Below are 19,449 nucleotides of genomic sequence, written 5' to 3'. Positions count from 1 at the left end.
AGAACCTAGCTCAGAGTATTCATTCAAAAACATTCACCAAGTGCCTCATCAGGCCCAGGCATGGTTCTAGGTACTAGAGATTCAACAAGGAACAGAAATAGACACAATCTTTCCCTTCCTGGAAGTCACATTCTTCAGGGGAAGATAGTGAATAAATCACCAGGGCCAGCTGTGGTGTCTCATGCCTGTAATCGCAGCACTTTGGGAGGCCGAGGCAGGCAGATCACTTGAGGTCAGGAGTTCGAGACCAGCCTGGTCAGCATGGTGAAACCCAGTCTCTACTAAAAAAAACACACAAAAATTAGCCAGGCATGGTGGTACACGCCTGTAATCCCAGCTATTCCAGAGGCTGAGGCAGGAGAATCGCTTGAGACTGGGAGCCGGATGTTGCAGAGAGCCAAGATTGCGCCACTGCACTCTAGCCAAACAGACTAAGACTCTGTCTCAAAAACAAACAATGTACAGAATTTCAGAGGGTAACACATGCTAAGGAGAAAAATAAAGCCGGGATAGGAGATTCACTTTTAAAATAAGGTAGTCAGGCAAGATCTTCTGAGGAGACATCTAAGCAAAGATCAGAATCAAGGTAAGTGCATGAACCAGGAGGACTCCTGGGGAGGAAGCATCCTGGGCAGAAAAGGAATAGCACGAGTAAAGGCTCTGCGGCAGGAGCGCCTGGTGTGTTACAGAAATAGTGAGGAGGCCAGTGTGGCTAAAGCAAGGGTCAGGAGTAGGACAGCAAGACAGAGAAATCCTGCAGGAAGGCATATGGAGCCTTCCATAAATATTAATACCAGCCACGGCCACCAACAAGCCTGTTCTTGACTCCTCAGAGCCACTGTGAAGAACAGGGGAGCCTGTACACGGAGGCCCCCAGCACCTGTAGTGGCACTTGCTGTCTGCCACCTGCCGCTCCAGCCATCAGCTGTAACCTCTCCTTCAGTCCTGCCTGCCTATCCTTGGCCCTGCTGTTGCCTATTCTCACGGCTCTCCCAGCTGCCTCCTCTCAGCTTTTCTACTCATCAGCCACTGCCAGCCAAGGAGGTCGCTCCTATTTCCCAAACACGCTGCAGATGCTGCAAATGTTGGCCAAATGACGCTCTAAGGTCCCACCACCCTACTGCCCATGGGGATCCGGCCAGTCCCAGCTTTGGCTCGGCTACTCAGGGATCTGCTGGCACCCAGCGGCATCTTTCATGTATTTCTGAGTTCACAGCTGCTCCAGGCAGTCACGGATGCCAGAAAAAGATTTGCCAGAAAACTAAAAGTGTGTCATTGGACAAGGGGGCAAACACGATAAAGCGGTCTGCAGGCCGAAGTACTAGGAGGATGCAGAATGAGGAATAAACGGAGCTGGCCCAGGTAAGACCTGGGTGTGTGCCTCATGACAGGTGTTACGTGCCCCCAGTCCTCTTCCGCCACTGGCATGGTTGCCAGACAAAGGACAGGATGCTCAGCTGGATTTGAATTTCAGATAAATCAACATTTTTTAAATGTAAGTATGTCCCATGTCTCAATGATTCTTTGTTTACCTAAGATTTAGATTTAATGGGCACCCTGTATTTTCATTTGCTAAATCTGGGAGCCTTATCTCTCACCCCAACAAACAAACAAGGTTTGGGAAATGCACAATTAACCCCTGAACTGGTCTCTTCCTGTTGATTTTCTCAGAGCAATTCATGCTCCCGACTGCAAATCTCTGGGCAATGAGTATTTTGCGCAGTGCTTGCCAAGCTTTGCTCATAAGCACCTTTCTCCTGGAGTACCTGGCAGAGAACTCAGCTCACAGCACAAGAAAACCTCAAGCTTCTTGAGTTTAGGAACCGGCCTTAGCTCTGTTTCCCGCTTGACTGGTCACACTTTCTCTTACAGGATCAAGAAACGCTTGGATTGAAAACATCATTTGGAAGCACGTCTATGAGCCAGTCCTGGTTTCAAGCCTCTCACTCCCCTCCTCTCCACCCAGGGCCTACCTGGAGCAGATGCCCTAAATACGGAGCTCTTTCTCCCAAATGGTTTCTCCAAACACTCCTGCTTCCTTCTCATTTCAAAAGGTGCTGCCTCCCTTCTTTCTAAAACCAACTCACTGTTTCCTCTAGGCCCTAGTACTCTCACGTACCACATCCTCCCACCAGCAGCGACCTCCTCTTCCTGCTCCGTAATTGCCCCTGGATACACGGAGGGCACAGAGGACCAGGGGATGCTGAGGGGGACCAGGTGCTTTCAAATGGGCCTTGGCAGGAAGAAGGAGGAGCCTCGGCCTATCCCATCATTTCTAAAGCAAGGCCCACAAAAACTAACCTCCGTCTCAGGCTGTTACACGTGCCTCTGCAGCCTGCAGAAGGAAGCCTTCCGAGGCCCTTCAAATGTCAGCAGTTATCACGCAACAATGAGCTTAACCATCTGCTCATTGCTTCCTCCAGAAGAAAGAGCTCCCTGCCTGCTTAGCATGGCTTTCCTCTTTAGAACTGACATGCTCTCATTAGCTCATCATGAACCAGGAAACTTAATCTTGCTGTAGGGTTTCTTATCCTTGGCATTATGGACGTTTGGGGGCAGTCAGATTTCCATCCTGGGGGCTGTCCCATGACCTGTAGGATGCTTAGCAGCATCCCTGGCCCCCACACACTGGATGCCAGTAGGCCCCACGCCCTACCCCAGTTGTGACAACCAACACTGTCTCCAGACATTGCCATGTACCCTTGGTGGGGGCAAAATCCTCCCTGATTGGGAATGGCTGTCTTATTGTGTTGGTCACCAGAGCAGGCTGCTCCACGGGGTCCCTCACAGGGCTGGAATGGCCCCTGTGGTCCAACTGGGTTCCAAGTCCTCCCTGCTCACCTACTGGATTTTCTTTTCTTTTTTTTGAAACAGTCTCACTCCATCACCCAGGCTGGAGTGCAATGGTACAAAATCTCAGCTTACTGCAACCTCCACCTCCCAGGTTCAAGTGATTCTCCTGCTTCAGCCTGCTGAGTAGCTGGGATTATAGGTATGTGCCAACATGCCTGGCTAATTTTTCTATTTTTAGTAGAGATGGGTTTCACTATGTTGGCCAGGTTGGTCTCCAACTCCTGACCTCAAGTGATCCGCCTGCCTTAGCCTACCAAAGTGCTGAGATTACAGGCTCACGTGAGCCACCACACCCGGCCTCCCTGCTCCCCTGCTGGATTTCTAAACATCCACACAGCATATCTGCGTGAAGACAGATGCAGATGCAATCAACTGTGTGATTCATTTGTTCATTCCACAAATAACCTGGGGTGCCTTCTATATGTCAGCCACTGTGGGGTGCACTGTGGTCACAGAGGTAAAGAAGGACAGGACCCCAGATGAATACACACACGACACTTCCTTCACCTCCTGTCTCCACTGGCACAGATCTGGGCAATGCCCTAGAGAACAGTGCCTTGCACACGGGCTCCAGGTTTCTGGCTCAGTCTGGTAACAAAGTCAGCACCCGCAGCTCATCAGATGAAAAGGGTCACTAGGGTATCCCAGTTACATGAGCCTGCTGGGCGGCCATCACCAAGGACCACAGACTGGGCGGCTTAAACCACAGAAATGTATTTCTCACGGTGCTGGAGGCTGGAAGGCCAAGGCCAAGGCGCCAGTGGGTTTCTCTCCTGAGGCCTCTCTCCTTGGTTTGCAGATGGCCTTTTCTCTGTGCGCACTCCTGGTCTCTTTCTCTTCGTATAGGAACACTGGTCCCCATGGGATTAGGGCCCCACCCGCATGAACCCATTCAACCTTAACTGTCTCCTTAAACGTCCTCCCTGCAAATAATCACATTGGGGGTGGAGGCTTCAGCATACAAATGTTGGAGGCCACAATTCAGACATAGCACCAGTGCTGGGCAAATAAAATGCCCAGGTTGAGGGAAAACAAATGTCTTAGAAATGACAGGAGGCTCCCAGGAAAAGGAGAACGCTAGGACAGGGCAGCCGACATCACCCAGCTGATGTCACCCTACCTTCTCCAAAGGCCACACTCTTAGCCTTGCTGGACTATTTCTCACAGAAGCACTTGCTGCCACCCCCACACTGGTGCTTCTCCATCCTTCCCTCCTTCCCCTGTCCTGCCGTGAGTTCACTCTGGGCAGGGATCCTTGGCGCCCAGAGGACCAGAGGTGTGCCCAGGCACTCACAGACTCTTCTCTTAAGCTGACACATCACGGGTAGATGGTCTCCTACACAGGGAGCATGGCTTTCTATCTTCTAAGTACATGAATAGTAATCTTCAATTAGTAATATTTATTCTGGGAAAAGGTCTCCATTTTAAGTAGGCTAACGAGATATAGATAAAGCAGTACTTGGTCTTTGTGTGGCAGTTTGCTGGTTGCTGTGGGCAGCTCAGAGCAAGTCCATGATGAATTTAATATTTCCCAAATTTGTCTAGCCTAAGACACACCTGAGACACTCATTAAAACCCCAGGCTCCGCCTCCATCTGCCTCCTTCCCCTGCAGAGCGGGGGTACCTTCCAAGGGGCTGGGGTGGGGCTCGGGCCCCATCGAAACAGGTGCCGCAGCTGCATCTCCTGATCAGGAAGTCTAGAACTGGGCTGTCTCACCTCATCTGCTTCTATCTGGGTCTATCCTCATTCTTAAACCTCCGGTGGGCAACGCTTTCGTATTTGGCCACAAAAATGAGTGGGCTTTGAGGATAAGCTCAGATGGGCCTTTGAGCTCCAATTTCCTGTGGGGGTTTTACCTCAGAGGCGTGAGGCATCAGGGCTGCAGAAGCGCCAGGCAGAGGCTGTCCTGTGGTGCCCACCCTCCTCTGATGTGGTTCAAAACAGACAGCTCAAGAAACCAAACCCAAAACTGACCAGCAAGAGAGCAGGAGGCCCGTGCCGTGGCTGCCTTCTGTCCTCAGCCCAGCAGGGGTTCAGGATCTCACAGAGACCCCAGAACCCCCACCGGGTGGGTCTGTGCTCCTCTGCTTCCTGAGGTCAAACTCCTGTTCAATTCCCAGAAACCAAGAGGGAAAAGTGCCGTCAAGGCATTGTGGGGAGAGACAGTTACCGACCATGTTAACTCACTTAGTGATGAAGAAATTAAATTCTCTTTACATAAACCAAACTGTTCCCAGCAGAGTCCGCCTTGTGAGCATCTAAGTGACAGAGCCGTGGTCAGGATGGGGAGAACCTAAGGGAAGGATTTGCTCGGTGGGGTAAGAAGAGGACACCCAGGAGCACGGTTGCAGTGACAGCCCCACTGTGCTGTGGGGGCGGTTCACACAGCTGGGACTTCAGCAACCCCGGGCTGGTCCTGGCTCCACCTAGAGCACGCCACGTGTCACTTTTTCTTTCTTTTTTTTTTTAAGAGCCAGGGTCTCGCTCTGTCACCCAGGCTGTAGTGCAGTGGCGTTATCATAGGTCACTGCAACCTCGAACTCCCAGGCTCAAGTGACCCTCTTGCCTCACCCTCCTAAGCAGCCAGCCAAACTCGTGACACCACACCCGGCTAGTTTTTAAATTTTTGGTAGAGATGCAGTCTTGCTATGCTGCCCAGGCTGGTCTCAAACTCCTGGGCTCCAGTGATCCTCCCAACTCAGCCTTCCAAAGTGCTGAGATCAGAGGCACAGGCCACCGTGCCCAGCCCACATGTACCTGTCTGTCCTGCTTTGCTGATTGTCACTTCTCTCATGTCAGCCAGAGATGAGCAGCTTTCCTTGCCACGTCCCCACCTGTTGTCCTGCTGGGGCTCCTCCCTGGTGGGCTGCCTACCAAAGGGCCACAGTCCCCCAGGCAGGGCCCCAGCACCAGCACAAGTGCTCTGCCAGTTTACTGACTTAACTGCTCATTTGAAGGCGGAGAGAGAGGGCAATGGGGGAAATAACACCAGCTGTGACCTGGGGCCACTCCTCATCCTTTACAAGCAGGCATGAAACGGGACACTCTGGAAAAGTGCTTTCTTTAAAAGCTGAAGAAGACAGCAAGCAGACAGACCACTAACATCATGTCAGATTCAAAAGAGGTCAGTTTCAAAGAGTCCAGAGTCAGATAAAAAGCGGCTGAAACCTTGGCTTTCCCACTAATCAGCTTGGTGACCTTGGCCAAAGTTCCTTAACCTTGCTGTGCCTTGATGTCACTGTCTCTAGTACCACCCCCCACAATGTTACTATTTTTCTATTATTATTATCAAATGTCATCTGTAACAGGACAACACCTGTGGGGCTTGGTTATACCCCTGTCTTCCTGGGAGGATAATGGGCTGAGCAACCAGCCTGGGGTCTGTGGGAGCCCCGAGCATCCCAGGCTCCATCCATGGCCCACTGTGCCTGTGTGGATGTGGACTGCAGTCAAGCCCCTCCAGCGAGGTCATTACGGGAAGTGAATGTGCGTCCAGAGGGTTGGGGCCCTGCCAGGTTGTTGGTGTCTCCATCCAAGCTGCACAGGACACATGAGGTCGCCATCCTCCCCATGTGAACACAGTCACGGTGGGCAGGTGAGGTGGCCATCCTTTCAGTGTAGATGTGGCCACCCTGGGGAGATGAGATCACCGTCCTCTCAGTGTAGACGTGGCCACTGTGGGCAGGTGAGGTGGCCGTCCTCTCACTGCAGACGTGGCCACTGTGGGCAGGTGAGGTCGCCGTCCTCTCACTGCAGATGTGGCCACTGTGGGCAGGTGAGGTGGCCGTCCTCTCACTGCAGATGTGGCCACTGTGGGCAGGTGAGGTGGCCGTCCTCTCACTGCAGATGTGGCCACTGTGGGCAGGTGAGGTGGCCGTCCTCTCACTGCAGATGTGGCCACTGTGGGCAGGTGAGGTCGCCGTCCTCTCACTGCAGATGTGGCCACTGTGGGCAGGTGAGGTGGCCATCCTTTCAGTGTAGATGTGGCCACCCTGGGGAGATGAGGTCACCACCGTCCTCTCACTGTAGATGTGACCACTGTGGGCAGGTGAGGTCACTGTCCTCTCATGTTTCCTCACCTGGCTCTATGCAGGCCTCAAACTCTCCATCGTCCTTCCAGCCTGGGATGAGCGGGGCTTAGATCTGGTGGTTGTGAACCCATATACCCCTGGCTCAATGGCCAGGGCCTCCAGGTGCAGTGCCAGCCTCTGCCTGGACTGCATCAAAATCTCCAGTGGTCTCACCTGTTCCCTGGTCCTGGGCACATGAAACACTCACATGGTGAAGAGGGAGCAGCCAGCTCAAGAGGGCCTGAGTGCCTGTGGCAGCCAGACCCAGGCCTGAAAAGGCTCAGCCCTCAGCTCGCTGTGGCTCTGGTCCAAATGTGTGTGTCCCCAAAATTCCTATATTGAAATCCTCATATAAGGTGATGGTATCAGGAGGTGGGGCCTTTGGGAGGTGATGAGCTCATGGGGGCAGTATCCTCAAGAGTGGGATTAGTGCCCTTACAAAAGAGGACTGAGGAAGACTGTATGTCCTTCCACCATGTCAGGACACAGGGAGGAGGTGCTGTCTATGAACAGAAAGCAGGTCCTCACTAGACACCAAATCTGCCAGTGCCCTGAGCTTGGACTTCCCAGCCTCCAGAACTGCGAGCAATACATTTCTGTTCCTAACAGGTACCCGGTCTATGGTTACGTAGTGATAGCCGCATGATCGGACCTAAGACAGTGTGTTGTCACCAGCTGTCACAGGGAATTCTTGTGCGGGTGAAGAGGGAGAGTCTGTAAGCACCTGGCCCAGGGCATAGCAGGTGCCAGGAAAAGGCAACCACAGCCCCCTGCTCTTCACACGCCATAGTGGCATCCATCCCTGTGCCCCTGCCCCAGGCTAGGAAGGGCCTCAGCTGGGTTCTAGGATGCCCTACCCCATGCCAGGAAGTCTCCCATGGCTACAGGGAGCACCTACATGTGGCCTCCTTGGAGATGAAAGCAGGTGACAGTGTGTACAAAAACCAGTGGCGGGACCAAAGAAAATGGAAGCCACTGTGTGCTCTGCAGCCAGGTTGGGCACTGAGCTCCATTCCAAGTCAATGTGAGGACAGCTGTCCACAAACAGCCACTTGGAGCACAATCAGTGCCTGGCGAGGACACTGGCACTTGGATCGGGTGGCTGTGAACCTGTACACTCCTGGCTCAATGGCTCGAGCCCCCAGGTGAAGCGCCACAATCAGTGCCTGGTAGGACCATGTCCCCAGAGACAGAAGAAAGGTGTAGGCACGCAGGGCACAGGGAGGCCCCCGTTACCTCCAAGGCCCCAACATAAGCCTTTCTCTGGTCTTGGCAATCTCCTAGCAAGAATGAGTAAAGAGGCTGCATTCTCCAATGCTGAACAATGTCCCTGATGGGCAGGTGGGCAACTGTCAGAATGGATCCACCTCAACTCTCCTGCCATGTCGCCCCCACTGATCACCCACTGACTCGCAATCCTTTGCCCCATCCTCTGCCTCGGGGGCGTGTCCCAAGCTGCAGCACTCAGGACAGGCTGGCAGGACTGCCCCAGCACACATGAGCAACAGCAGGTCCAGCAACAGCTTTCACTCAGCACCTACTAAGGGCCTGCCCCAGGCTAGGCGCACAAAGGCACCAGCTCACTGCACCTACGCAGACAGCACTCTGGCTCCAAATGGAAGGGAACCGGGCTTGAAGGTGGGCAGGCCTGGGTTCTGACACCAGAGCCCCTTATCTGCTGTGAGATGGCGCATGAGGTTCGTAACCTCCACGTGTCACTGGGGAATCAGGAGAAGACATCCACTATACAGGGATGCTGTGTGCACACAGCTGATCCTCCCTCACCTGAGTGGGAGATGAAACACTCGGAGGACCTAGCACAGCCCTGACAAGGCAAATGCTTGAATGGGAGCTATTATGTAATTATATGACATGTAATTATGTCCCTCAGTGGCCGATTTTGAGTTCTAATAACACGGTCACTGTACATCAGCCAACCATTCCGTTCACAGGACCTCGGGAGGCCAGAGCTGGAAAGATCTGAAGGGGCCCACAGATCACCCTCTTCATTTTACAGATAAGGTAACTGCGCTCAGATGAGCTGAGTCCTGGCCCACCCCAGCTAGCAGCAGGTGCAATCCTTTGCCCCATCTTCTGCCTCAGGATTGTGGTCCAGGCTACAGCCCTCAGGACAGGCTGGCAGGACTGCTCCAGTGCACACATCTTCCATCGCAGGGAGCCCAGACACGCTGGTAGGACCCAATGTAGGGCAAGTGAGTGCTTTATAAAATGTAGGTTGCCAGGAGGAAAAACCGTCTTTATTCACAGCCAAAGGTCTCGTGTATTAATTCACGTGGTTCCTGCAGCACCTTTCGCAACATCCCGGGCACTGTGTAGAGGAAAGTAAACAATAGATTTTCCCCTAGTGCCCTTCTTTCCTGTGGTTCACAGAACGAATCTTTCTTCTCCTACAGCCACCTACACTAGCAAGCACAGCTGCCTTCCCACGCCTTCGTAATGCCCCATGCTGGTCTACAGAATGGACGAGGGGACCCTCCGCCTGGGAGGCAGTTTTCTAACCAGGGCAGCAAATCAAATGGATCTTTGTACAGCCCAAGCTAGGGGGCCTTTCAGCAGACACAGTTCCAGCCGTAAGTCTCCTGAGTGTACAATCCCTACACAGCCAGCCTCGCGGCCGTTTTCAAAGGAGGAGAAACATAAAGTCCCCGTTCAAACACTCCAACTGGTGTAATCCAAGGTTCTGAGGGGCTGTGACTCCGCAGCAATTAGCGTTTCCATCCCCTTCCCTGGTGGAGGTTATCTCTTAATCCTCAATAATGCTCATTCTTTTAGTAACTGCCATCTAAGAAAGAGGTCGGTGTTGTGCGTGTTCGTTTTTAAGAATGGAGATTGTTCTTTGCTTTGTTGAAAGGAAGTTAGGCAGAAGGAAGAAGGACAGGACCAAAGAAGAGAACAGAGTGGCGTCCTGTTCTCCCAGAGTTGGCAGGACATCAGACTGGGAATCCCGAAAGACGCACCCGCCTCTCCGCACACTCCTTGGTGCTAGGGATGAAACACGCCCTATAACATGCTATCATTTTCTTCTAAACTGTTTGTTTATTATTTTTGAGACAGAGTCTGGCTCTGTCACCCAGGCTGGAGTGTAGTGGTGTGGTCTCAGCTCACTGCAACCTCCCCCAGGTTCAAGCCATTCTTCTGTCTCAGCCTCCTGAGTAGTTGGGACTACAGGTGTGCGGCACCATGCCTGCCTAATTTTTGTACTTTTAGTAGAGACGGGGTTTCACTATGTTGGCCAGGCTGGTCTCGAATCCCTGACCTCGGGTGATCCACCCTCCTTGGCCTCCCAGAGTGCTGGCATTACAGGCGTGAGTCACCACGCCCAGCCAAGAATACTTTATTCTTTTTTTTTTTTTTTTTTTTTGAGATGGACTCACTCTGTCACCCAGGCTGGAGTGCAGTGGTGCAATCTCGGCTCACTGCAAGCTCCGCCTCCTGGATTCACGCCATTCTCCTGCCTTAGCCTCCTGAGTAGCTGGGACTACACGTGCCCACCACCATGCCTGGCTAATTTTTTGTATTTTAAATGAAGACGGGGTTTCACCATGTTAGCCAGGATGGTCTCGATCTCCTGACCTCGTGATCTGCCCACCTCGGCCAGAATAGTTTATTCTTCATCACGTATTTGACCTAGAGATTACAATGTGTTTGTCATCCAGCCACTTTCCATTAAAACTTATGGGTAAGTTTTTAAAAATATTATGGGAAATAACAGTTTTATATGCTTTATCATACAAAATAAAGGAAGAGATGCAAATGACTCTCTGAGAACTACAGACAGCCCTCCTGGCTCTTCTCTACTTTCGAATCAAAGAAATACCAGTCACTATCCTCCCAGAGCCTGGCGTCTACACTGACTCAGCAAAATCCAGACACCGCTGCAGACTGATGAGCTGTCAAAGATGGGGGACATGGGAGCAGTATTCGGCAGACTCCAGCAAAGGCATCAGCTCTCATGAAAACTGTCCTGCCCCCTTGTCCCAGCACCGGGGCTTGCTGGTTTAGGAACAAAGCCCCGGGAGTGTACATCCTTTCCAAAACAATGGGCTACTTGAACCCACGGCGGGTAAAAAGAATTCCACCCATTTCTTTCTAAAACCAACATCAAGGTCAAAATGTTATTTTATTGTACAGTTTACCTGGCTCCCAGCCAGGGCAAGAGCATACTGGAGGCACCCAGCCCCACTCTTGGCTCCTTCTCAGGTACAGTTTGCCCTCGGGAGGAAGAGCTAGAGAAGGGGACAAGGGGGCCCCTGGCAGGCAGTGGCCACTCTCAGGTATCCAGCGTGTGGCCTAGAAGGGGTAGAAGGGGTTTGGCCCTGCAGACTCCTAATCACACGGGAGGGCTGTGGGCCTCCAGAGGCCCAAGGAAGGCCAGAGTGGGGTCCTCTAAGGTGTAGGGCCCAGAGCTGTCCAGGTCTAAGGACCCCCCGGCCCCCTGGCCAGCCTGTGGGGCCATTTCTGGCAGGCCCCATCTCTTCCAGGCTCCTATGAATCTTCCATGTGAGAGGTGGTTCTCTGTGCTGGTGTAACTGGGAGGTGCAGAATACACCACAGGGGTGGCGGGGGATGAGATCTATTCCATCTGTGCACTAACCACCTGTCTAAAAGGAACATAAAGGTGTTTTCACTCACGCTAAGGGAGAAAGATGTGGGAAAGTGATAAGAAATCAGGTGACAACGAGATTCATGAGGAATAAAGAAACCACCATGATGTGCTGTGAATGTCTACCTCTATCCTCGCCCACTGGCTACCTTCCTTCCCCAAGCCTAGCGCTGGAAATACACATGTAGATTCGCAGGCCTGTCCAGAACTCACGTTCTCACAAGAGCGAGGCGCCAAGTGCTAGAATCCAAGACTGTGCTGTGAACTTTCAAGACCCACTGCCCTCCTCCAAACCCAATCTCCCCAGAGGCCTCCCCTAAAATTCCTCAAAACAAATGGAGAATAATCCAATGTATCTGTTCACCCTTCGTTTTCAAGAAAACTACAAAAGCCACATCAAGCACAACTCAAAGCCAAGAGGCCAACTCGGTGCTCGCCTCCAGCCTGACCCAGGGGGAAGTGCTGCAAATCTCCCCCAGGGCTCACAGCCGCAGGGCTGTCTGGGGACCTCCCTGGCCTTGGTTACCTGGTTCTTCCGGGGGTGGCTGTGCGCTGACCTCGGGTTCTGGGACGACTTCGGGGGGTGGTGGGGGTGGAGCTGGCGGAGCTTTGACAGGGGTCGTTGACTCCGGGGTCTCAAATGCCTCTTCAGAATCGGAACTCCTGATGACAGAGGGAGAAGCACAGGTTAGAATGGGGCCCAGAGTCAGTTCTGCTGAGCAAGCGTGGCCTTCGCACCCAGAGCCAGTGGGTTCCAGCTCGCTGCTCAATTAAGCTGTGCAGGCACAGATGAGAGGAAAGCCATTTTCTCAGTCATGATTCCGAAGGGTGAATCTTATCACTAGCTCTGATTGCACACAAATGATGTATTCTTTGAACTCGGCTCTACTGGAAATACACGCTTCTCACCTTAGTGGCAAATACACACACAGCGGACTCTGGATGAACTTCCGCACGCATTCATTATTAGGTGGTGATTCAAATAGAGAGAGAAGGGCATTCTGCATGTTCAATGCCATGTGCCAACTCACCCACATGATCCCACTCCATCATCCTCTCCACTGTCCTGCTTTCTCAGCGCCTCTCATAACTTGTAAGTACAGACTAATTCTAGTAGTGTTTACTATCTATCTTTTCTACTGAGCTCAAAACACAGGAGGGCAGCCGGCCTTGTTTATCACAGTATCTCCAAGCCTCTCAGTGGAGGGCCGGGAATTAACACGTGTTGAGTGGGTGAATGGAGTGAATGAAGGAAGCCAGCAAGCTGGCCAGGCAGAGGGTGCATCAGACCAAGACACAAAGCATAGCCACCAACCCTGACACAGTGAAAATGGCCCTCGCTGGTCTGCAGGAAAGTCTGTTTCCAAGGAAGACTCTTCACCCAGAACTGGACCAAAAATCCTTGTGGAGAAACTCTGTCCACTAACAAGGAGAGGTCACTGGCCACGCCTTGGCCTGGGCTGAAGGGGAACCAACAGGCCAGGTGTGGTGGCTCATGCCTCTAATCCCAGCGCTTTGGGAGACCCAGGTGGGAGGATCGCTCGATGTCAGGCATTTGAGACCAGCCTGGGCAACACGGTGAGGCCCTATTTCTATAAAAAATAAAAATAAAAAATTACTATGGCACATGCCTATGGTCTCAGCTACTAGGGAGGGTGAGATAGGAGGATCACTTGAGCCCAGAAGTTTGAAGCTGCAGTGAGCTGTGACTGTGCCAATGCACCCCAGTCTAGGTGATAGAGCAAGACCCTGTCTCTTAAAAAAATAAAAAGAAGACAAGGAAGAACCAACAGACAGCCCTCCCCATCACCCTGCTTCCACCGGTGACTCAATTTTATGCCAGAAAGAACAAGGCTTCCCCGAGTACTAAGCCAGCTCCACCTATGCTCAAGATGCCCACGGGCCCACGGTCCTGAGCCCAGCCTTGCCTCGGAGGACAGCTAGCTTGGCAGCAGTAGGAGCAGTTGGGCTGAGTCCCATTTTGGAAGGGTTAAACAGACCAAAATATTGATTTATTCATTTGCAACAAGGGGGTTAATTATCAAGAGGGTGGACACTTAAGAGTGGCTGAATGGCACAAATGATCCCAGCAAGCAAATCTGGTGAAGACATGAAATCAGGGTGACCTGGCAGGTGACTACGGACAGTGTGGGCACAAAGCTGCACTGTGTCACCAAGCCGTGCAACCCAATGCTGAGAGATGCTCAGACTGCTGAGCTTCCACAAGGACCAAAGAACCAGGGACCCCAGTAGAGGCCACCATCTTCTAAAGACCACCAGCCAGCTGGCAGAGAGCACCAGGAACCAAACCCATCCCTCCACTATCCGTTGGGACCTGAAGAAAGAGCTATTTGGTGAGTTCACTTTAGAAAATATATATCGATGCTTTTACAACTAGTTTGTCAGTGACTTACTTCATCAGCACCAAAGATCCCCTTGCCCCCTCCACCCCCGCAAGGACCTTGGCTTCTCCAACCAGCCACAAAGCCTCCAGGGAATCAAAGAGTTTAAAAGTAACATCATAGCTGCTTTTGATGAGATCCAACGAGCCAAGCCCAGTCTACTATTAAATTTCACGAGGAAAAAATTCATGCAAACACAACAGAAGATACTGACTTCTTACAAACACTCATTAATACCAAAGGGCTTAGCTTTTGTCTATGGGGAGAAGGTAAGATCCGCACTTGCACAACAACAGATCAAGGTACCTGAAGCATCTGTTTATCACTGTGGAAAACAAAAGAAGGTCACACAACTGAGCAGCAAAGAAGAATGAGAGTTCAGATCAGCCTGGCGGGCCCTGGGCACGGCCCCGGATACAGCCCTGGGAACCCAGCTTCCTCACCAGGCCCCCAGCACTGCACCATCAAGAGCAACACTGACAAGATACACAGAGATGACTTGCCTTTTTCCAGAGCCTCCCTGAAGCACCAGCAGACTGGAGTCCCCACTGCTGGTCACCGCTGTCCACATCCACCGGGCCCATTCCACTGGGGACCACATCTGCCACGAGGCATAGGCCATTTCCGCTGAAGAACAGCCTCTGTCCCCCAAATTCCCACCCTCAATTCCCCTGCTGGTATCTCTTGGATCTAAATCTCTTTCAATGTCACCCAAAAAGTTAGCTGCACCACCAGCCACAGATGCTGTGAGCTTCTCCAGCGTCCGGAGGCCCCAGTGCTGTCCCACTCAAGCAGAGATTCGGGGAAAGCCTGAATACTCGTCCATCCCCTGGCTTCTGCATTCCTGGGCACTGGCGACGTCAGGCTCTGAAGCACAAAAGGCCCTGCTCTTTCTCAACAGCACAAGCAAGCAACAGGGAGGGCCGGATGCCCCTCGGTTCTAGCCGCTGAATTCCAATGAGGTCTCCGCCGCAGCAGCTGCCCAGCCTGCGCACCTGCTCAGAGGGACCGCCGTTCACTATCGCCCTGTGTGGAAGGCAGAGCACGGGGTGGGCCGGGGCACAGCAAGCCCCTCTGTCGTCCCTTGCCTGTTTACTATGAACAACTTCTGCATCAAAACACCAGGGCCCACCATGGACCACGAGAATGGCATTCACTTCCGGTGCTGCCCGCCTTGTTTTCATATTTCTGAACCCTCTCTTGGGAACAGAGAGCAAGTTAATTAGAGGAGGTGGATGGCAGCTTTTTTAATTAGCTCTCTTTTCCCTATCCAGTTTCCCAGGGGCTCAAATACATTTCTAAGAGCAAGGATTTCGGCAGTCCACCCCCAACGAGTCTGTACATAAAAATAAAGCAGCACTTTGGAGGCCCAGTGTATGAGCGCAATTTCCACCAGCTGTTTAATATTTCTTTTCCTACTAGAAAAAAACCAAAGTACAAGAAATTATTCTGTTAAGGCTCGACACATTTTAAAAATGAAAGAAAATTAATTTGCTACAAAAATGTAGCAGAAAGAGAAATGCTGTCATTACAATCTGCTGAAATATCTCTATTATAGGAAATATCTAAATTACAGGAAAATGTATTTATCAGGACATGCATATGTTATGTCCACCACAGAAGTAAATATGCAAATGCAATAAAATGTCTATATTTCTATAGTGTAAACCAACCTTGTCCAACCCACGGTCTGTAGGCTGCATGCGGCCCAGGACAGCTTTGAATGCGGCCCAACATAAATTCGTAAATTTTCTTAAAACACTATGAGAGTTTGTTGTGATCTTTCTTTTCCAGCTCATCAGTTATCATTAGTGTTAGTGTATTTTACGGGTGGCCCAAGACAATTTTTCTTCTTCCAATGTGGCCGAGGGAAGCCAAAAGACTGGACACCCCTGGCTTATAACACTTTAATTCTCAGCTTGAAAAGCATGACAATTACTACCATTTGTTGAACATACTGTTATGTGTCAGGCACAGGAATAGGCCCCTTGTACACACATCTAAAGTCTTCAAAACTGTCCTGCCTAGCCAGGTATGGTGGTGCACACTTGTAATCCCAGCTACGTGGGAGGCTGACTCAGGAGGATCGCTTCAGTCCAGGCGTTTGAGACTGCAGCAAGCTATGATCGCACAACTATACTCCAGCCTGAACGACAGAGTGAGACTCTGACTCTTAAAAAGAGAAAAGGTCCTGGCCGCCAGAGAGCAGGCCCATTTCACAGATGAGACAATTAGGCAATAGAGGTGCAAACTCCTTTGCCAGAGGCTGTATGGTTACTAAATGATGGAAGCTAAGTCTCAAATCCAGAACTGCCTGTCTCTAAAACCTATGCCCTTTTTGCTACATCTGTGGCTTCCAAACATTTTTAGTGAGCTCAATTTACAATATGCTTGTATTATAAGGTCTATCATGGAGAGCAATTAAGTTGTTTGGAGGAACTTGAAAATCTGACACTAGGGGCTGGAGACATGAGGTAGCCGGATGCCTGTTGATTTCTCCCCCCTGCACATCACTGGGAAGAGTCCTGAGATGCACCCTTGAGTCATTACAAACAGCCCCTGATTTTTAACGGCCTGTGCTGTGATCATGCAATAATTTTTAATAAGGCAGACAGGGCAGGAGTGTCAACCAGCTGTACCAACCGAATTAACCTATCAGTATAAGGCGATCAATGTGCTCATGGTATCCAATACCACACGGTGCAGTGTGTGCAACCAAGCAGGCAGGAGGGAAACACATAAACCCAAGTGTGGACAGATTGTGCTGGCCACGAAAACAGGACCCTGCCGAGCTCCTCGACTGTGCACTAGTTCAGCTTAAAAACGTGTTTTTCAAGTACTTTCTTGGTCTCCAGAGTCCCACAGCAGGCGTAAAGCCTCTGTTCCACACAGCGCTGAATTAAGCACCTCCGCAGCTGACACACTGTGTCAAAGAAGGACATGGAAAATGGCCCCAAAGCAAGAGTCAGGTAGCTGGAAAATGCAGACCCTAAGAGCCTGTTTCCCTGTGTTTGTGATTTGGTTTAAATATTTTCAGGTTTTTACTTCTATGAACTATGACAACAAAATAGCTTAAGATCAGCATCTACACACATACATAATACACACACATATATACACATGTGTGAACGTGTGAGTATATCTCTAAAACACAAGTATCTTGTAATAAAGAGGTACTATAGATATAGTTCCCAGTATATCATTAGATGGTTACATTTGCTCAAGTTTTACTGGAGATAATTCAAGGGATTGGAATAATAAATTGCAAAGGCCATAAAATCTTGGAAGTTGGAAGGAAATTTAGAGATCATATCCTATTCCAACACACTTATCCCAGCTAAAGCCCAGAGAGCTAAAGTGGCTTGCCCAAGGTGACCAGCCCATTCATGACAACCAGAGCTGGAAATTCCATAGAACTGGGCCTACCTTCATGGAGCACTGCCTTCAAACAAGAGCCTTGCTCTAAATACAACACCCATCCTGGAAATCTAAAGTTTATATAACATTTGAATGTTACCCGATTATCAAGAAATAATTCCTTCTTGAGCATTGCCTAAGGGGAAGAGGACACTTCCATACTCGAATCCAGGTCAATTCCTTAGAATTCCAGTTTGCAGCTCCCAACATGAAAGTGATCCAGGAACTGGAGGGAGGGTCTTGGGACCACCCCTCAAAGTGAAAGGACACAGTGCAGGCCAAAGACAGGGGCTTCCTTCTTCTGAGCTCCCCTCCTCCTCCCACCTCTTTTTCCCTTGAAGACCAAGCCCAGGTAAAAAGCAACAGCTCTGGACAAAAGCCCTGCTTGGGGAAAGCCAGCCAGCATTGTCCAGGCTGAAAGAGCAGCTGCCATCCCTGAAGAGAGAGGGAGACCTTCCAGAAACAAAACTGAGCCCTCGGCGACAGATCAGTCTCATTCATCTCTTCATCTCATGTAAGAGTCTGAGGAATCTGTGAGTAAGCGGATATTTTTGAAACTGCAGCATGCTAGATTCTATTCAACAAAATATTCCGCTGAATGAGACCTTCAGATGGTCTTGCCAATAAAAGCTTTCCCCTCCCCAGTCTGTGCACACACACACACCTCGCTGGCATAAAACAGTATGATCAGACCCGTCATTTTTTTAAGGGCTGACAAAATGGTCTTTTGCTTTAATTCTTCCATCCTGCACATACAAAAAATATCCTGCACATATTGATCTTGTGATATCAATATTTAGGTAAATAAGAACATGATTTCAATACAAGCAAATGCCGAGGCCCATCTCGGACGGTCAGGTGACTGAGAAGCAGCCAGCCAGGTGCTGCCTTCCATGTACAAACACTGAGCCGGCTCTGGCGAGCCAGGCTGCTAGAATTTTCCAGGCTGCCACCTATGGCTGCCTCGAGAAAAATCAAAGCAGATGACAACACATTTACCCCGAGATTCCCAGCAGGTCCCATTTTCAGAATCAAGTAGCTATCACTTTGTGGCTATGTTGTGATGTTACCAGGGTTCCCGGAGCACTGGCCATCGCCGTCCTGACCATCGTAGGTTATAGCAACAGCATGACCAAGAGGAAAGAGCGCCACAGATTGAGGAGTCCCATGCCTGGGTTACGGCCGGGTGTTAATTGAATACAGTGGCAAGAAATAGGAACCCAATTCTGAATGTAAACTAAAGCATGGTCAGGCACCATGGCTCATGCCTGTAATCCCAGCACTTTGGGAGGCCAAGGCAGGCAGATCACCTGTGGTCAGGAGTTGGAGACCAGCCTGGTCAACATGGTGAAACCCTGTCTCTATTAAAAAAAAAAAAAAAAAAAAAAAAAACCCAAAGATTAGCCAGGCATGGTGGCGCATGCCTGTAGTCCCAGCTACTTGGGAGGCTGAGGCAGGAGAATTGCTTGAACCCGGGAAACGGAGGTTGTAGTGACCCAAGATCGCGCCACTGCACTCCAGCCTGGATGACAGGGTGAGACTCTGTCTCAAAAAAAAAAAGAAAAAAATTACTAAAAACCCAAGGAGGCTAAGGAACCGCATCTGAAGAGACAGGAATGAGGGCACTTCAGTCCGCCAACCATTTTCCGAATCTCACCTCATGGTTTAACCTCCAGGGAGGGAGTATCTACTTGGCTCCTCTTGGGTCTCTTGGCGGGAAGAGGGTAGGGAACCTTAACAATGGAGCGACCTGCTGAGACTCAACAGAATGGGGAGCCAGACTTCCCCAAAGGCAGGCAGGAGGTGGGAGGGCGGGCAGGCAGGCCACAAACAACCAGAGTCCACTACAGGATGCTCCCAGCTCCCCTTGACAAGCACGTGGCCTTAGGTAAGACACCTGACCTCCCAGGCCTGGGACTGTCACATAAATGGAGACATTAATGACCACAAGGATAATGCCTCCCCATTATTATTGCAGCTCTGACTCTGCCCTTGGCCTCCGAGCATTAAAAATCTGGGGAAATGGGGGCTGGGCACAGCGGCTCACGCCTATTATCTCAGCACTTTGGAAGGCCAAGGTGG

At 50.9% G+C, this 19,449-nt stretch overlaps 1 protein-coding gene across 50 annotated transcripts in view; it reads right to left on the bottom strand.

Annotated features, from left to right (window-relative positions):
- TACC2 (transforming acidic coiled-coil containing protein 2) overlaps window positions 1-19,449 on the bottom strand; it is a 264,869-nt gene that overhangs the window by 44,899 nt on the left and 200,521 nt on the right. For 49 of the 50 annotated variants that reach the window (XM_077947661.1, XM_077947701.1, XM_077947658.1 and 46 more), the window contains one exon: window positions 12,075-12,211. In XM_077947661.1, coding sequence (XP_077803787.1) covers window positions 12,075-12,211 — 137 coding nt within the window. Of the gene's footprint in view, window positions 1-12,074; window positions 12,212-14,453; window positions 14,804-19,449 lie in introns of those variants that run through there. The other variant, XM_077947705.1, reaches the window with a different exon arrangement.

The sequence above is a fragment of the Macaca mulatta genome, chromosome 9 (genome assembly GCF_049350105.2).
Source record: "Macaca mulatta isolate MMU2019108-1 chromosome 9, T2T-MMU8v2.0, whole genome shotgun sequence".
In the NCBI taxonomy this organism is placed as follows: domain Eukaryota; kingdom Metazoa; phylum Chordata; class Mammalia; order Primates; family Cercopithecidae; genus Macaca; species Macaca mulatta.
Note: the sequence above shows the minus strand (reverse complement) of the source record. Positions and strands in the feature narration are given on the sequence as shown.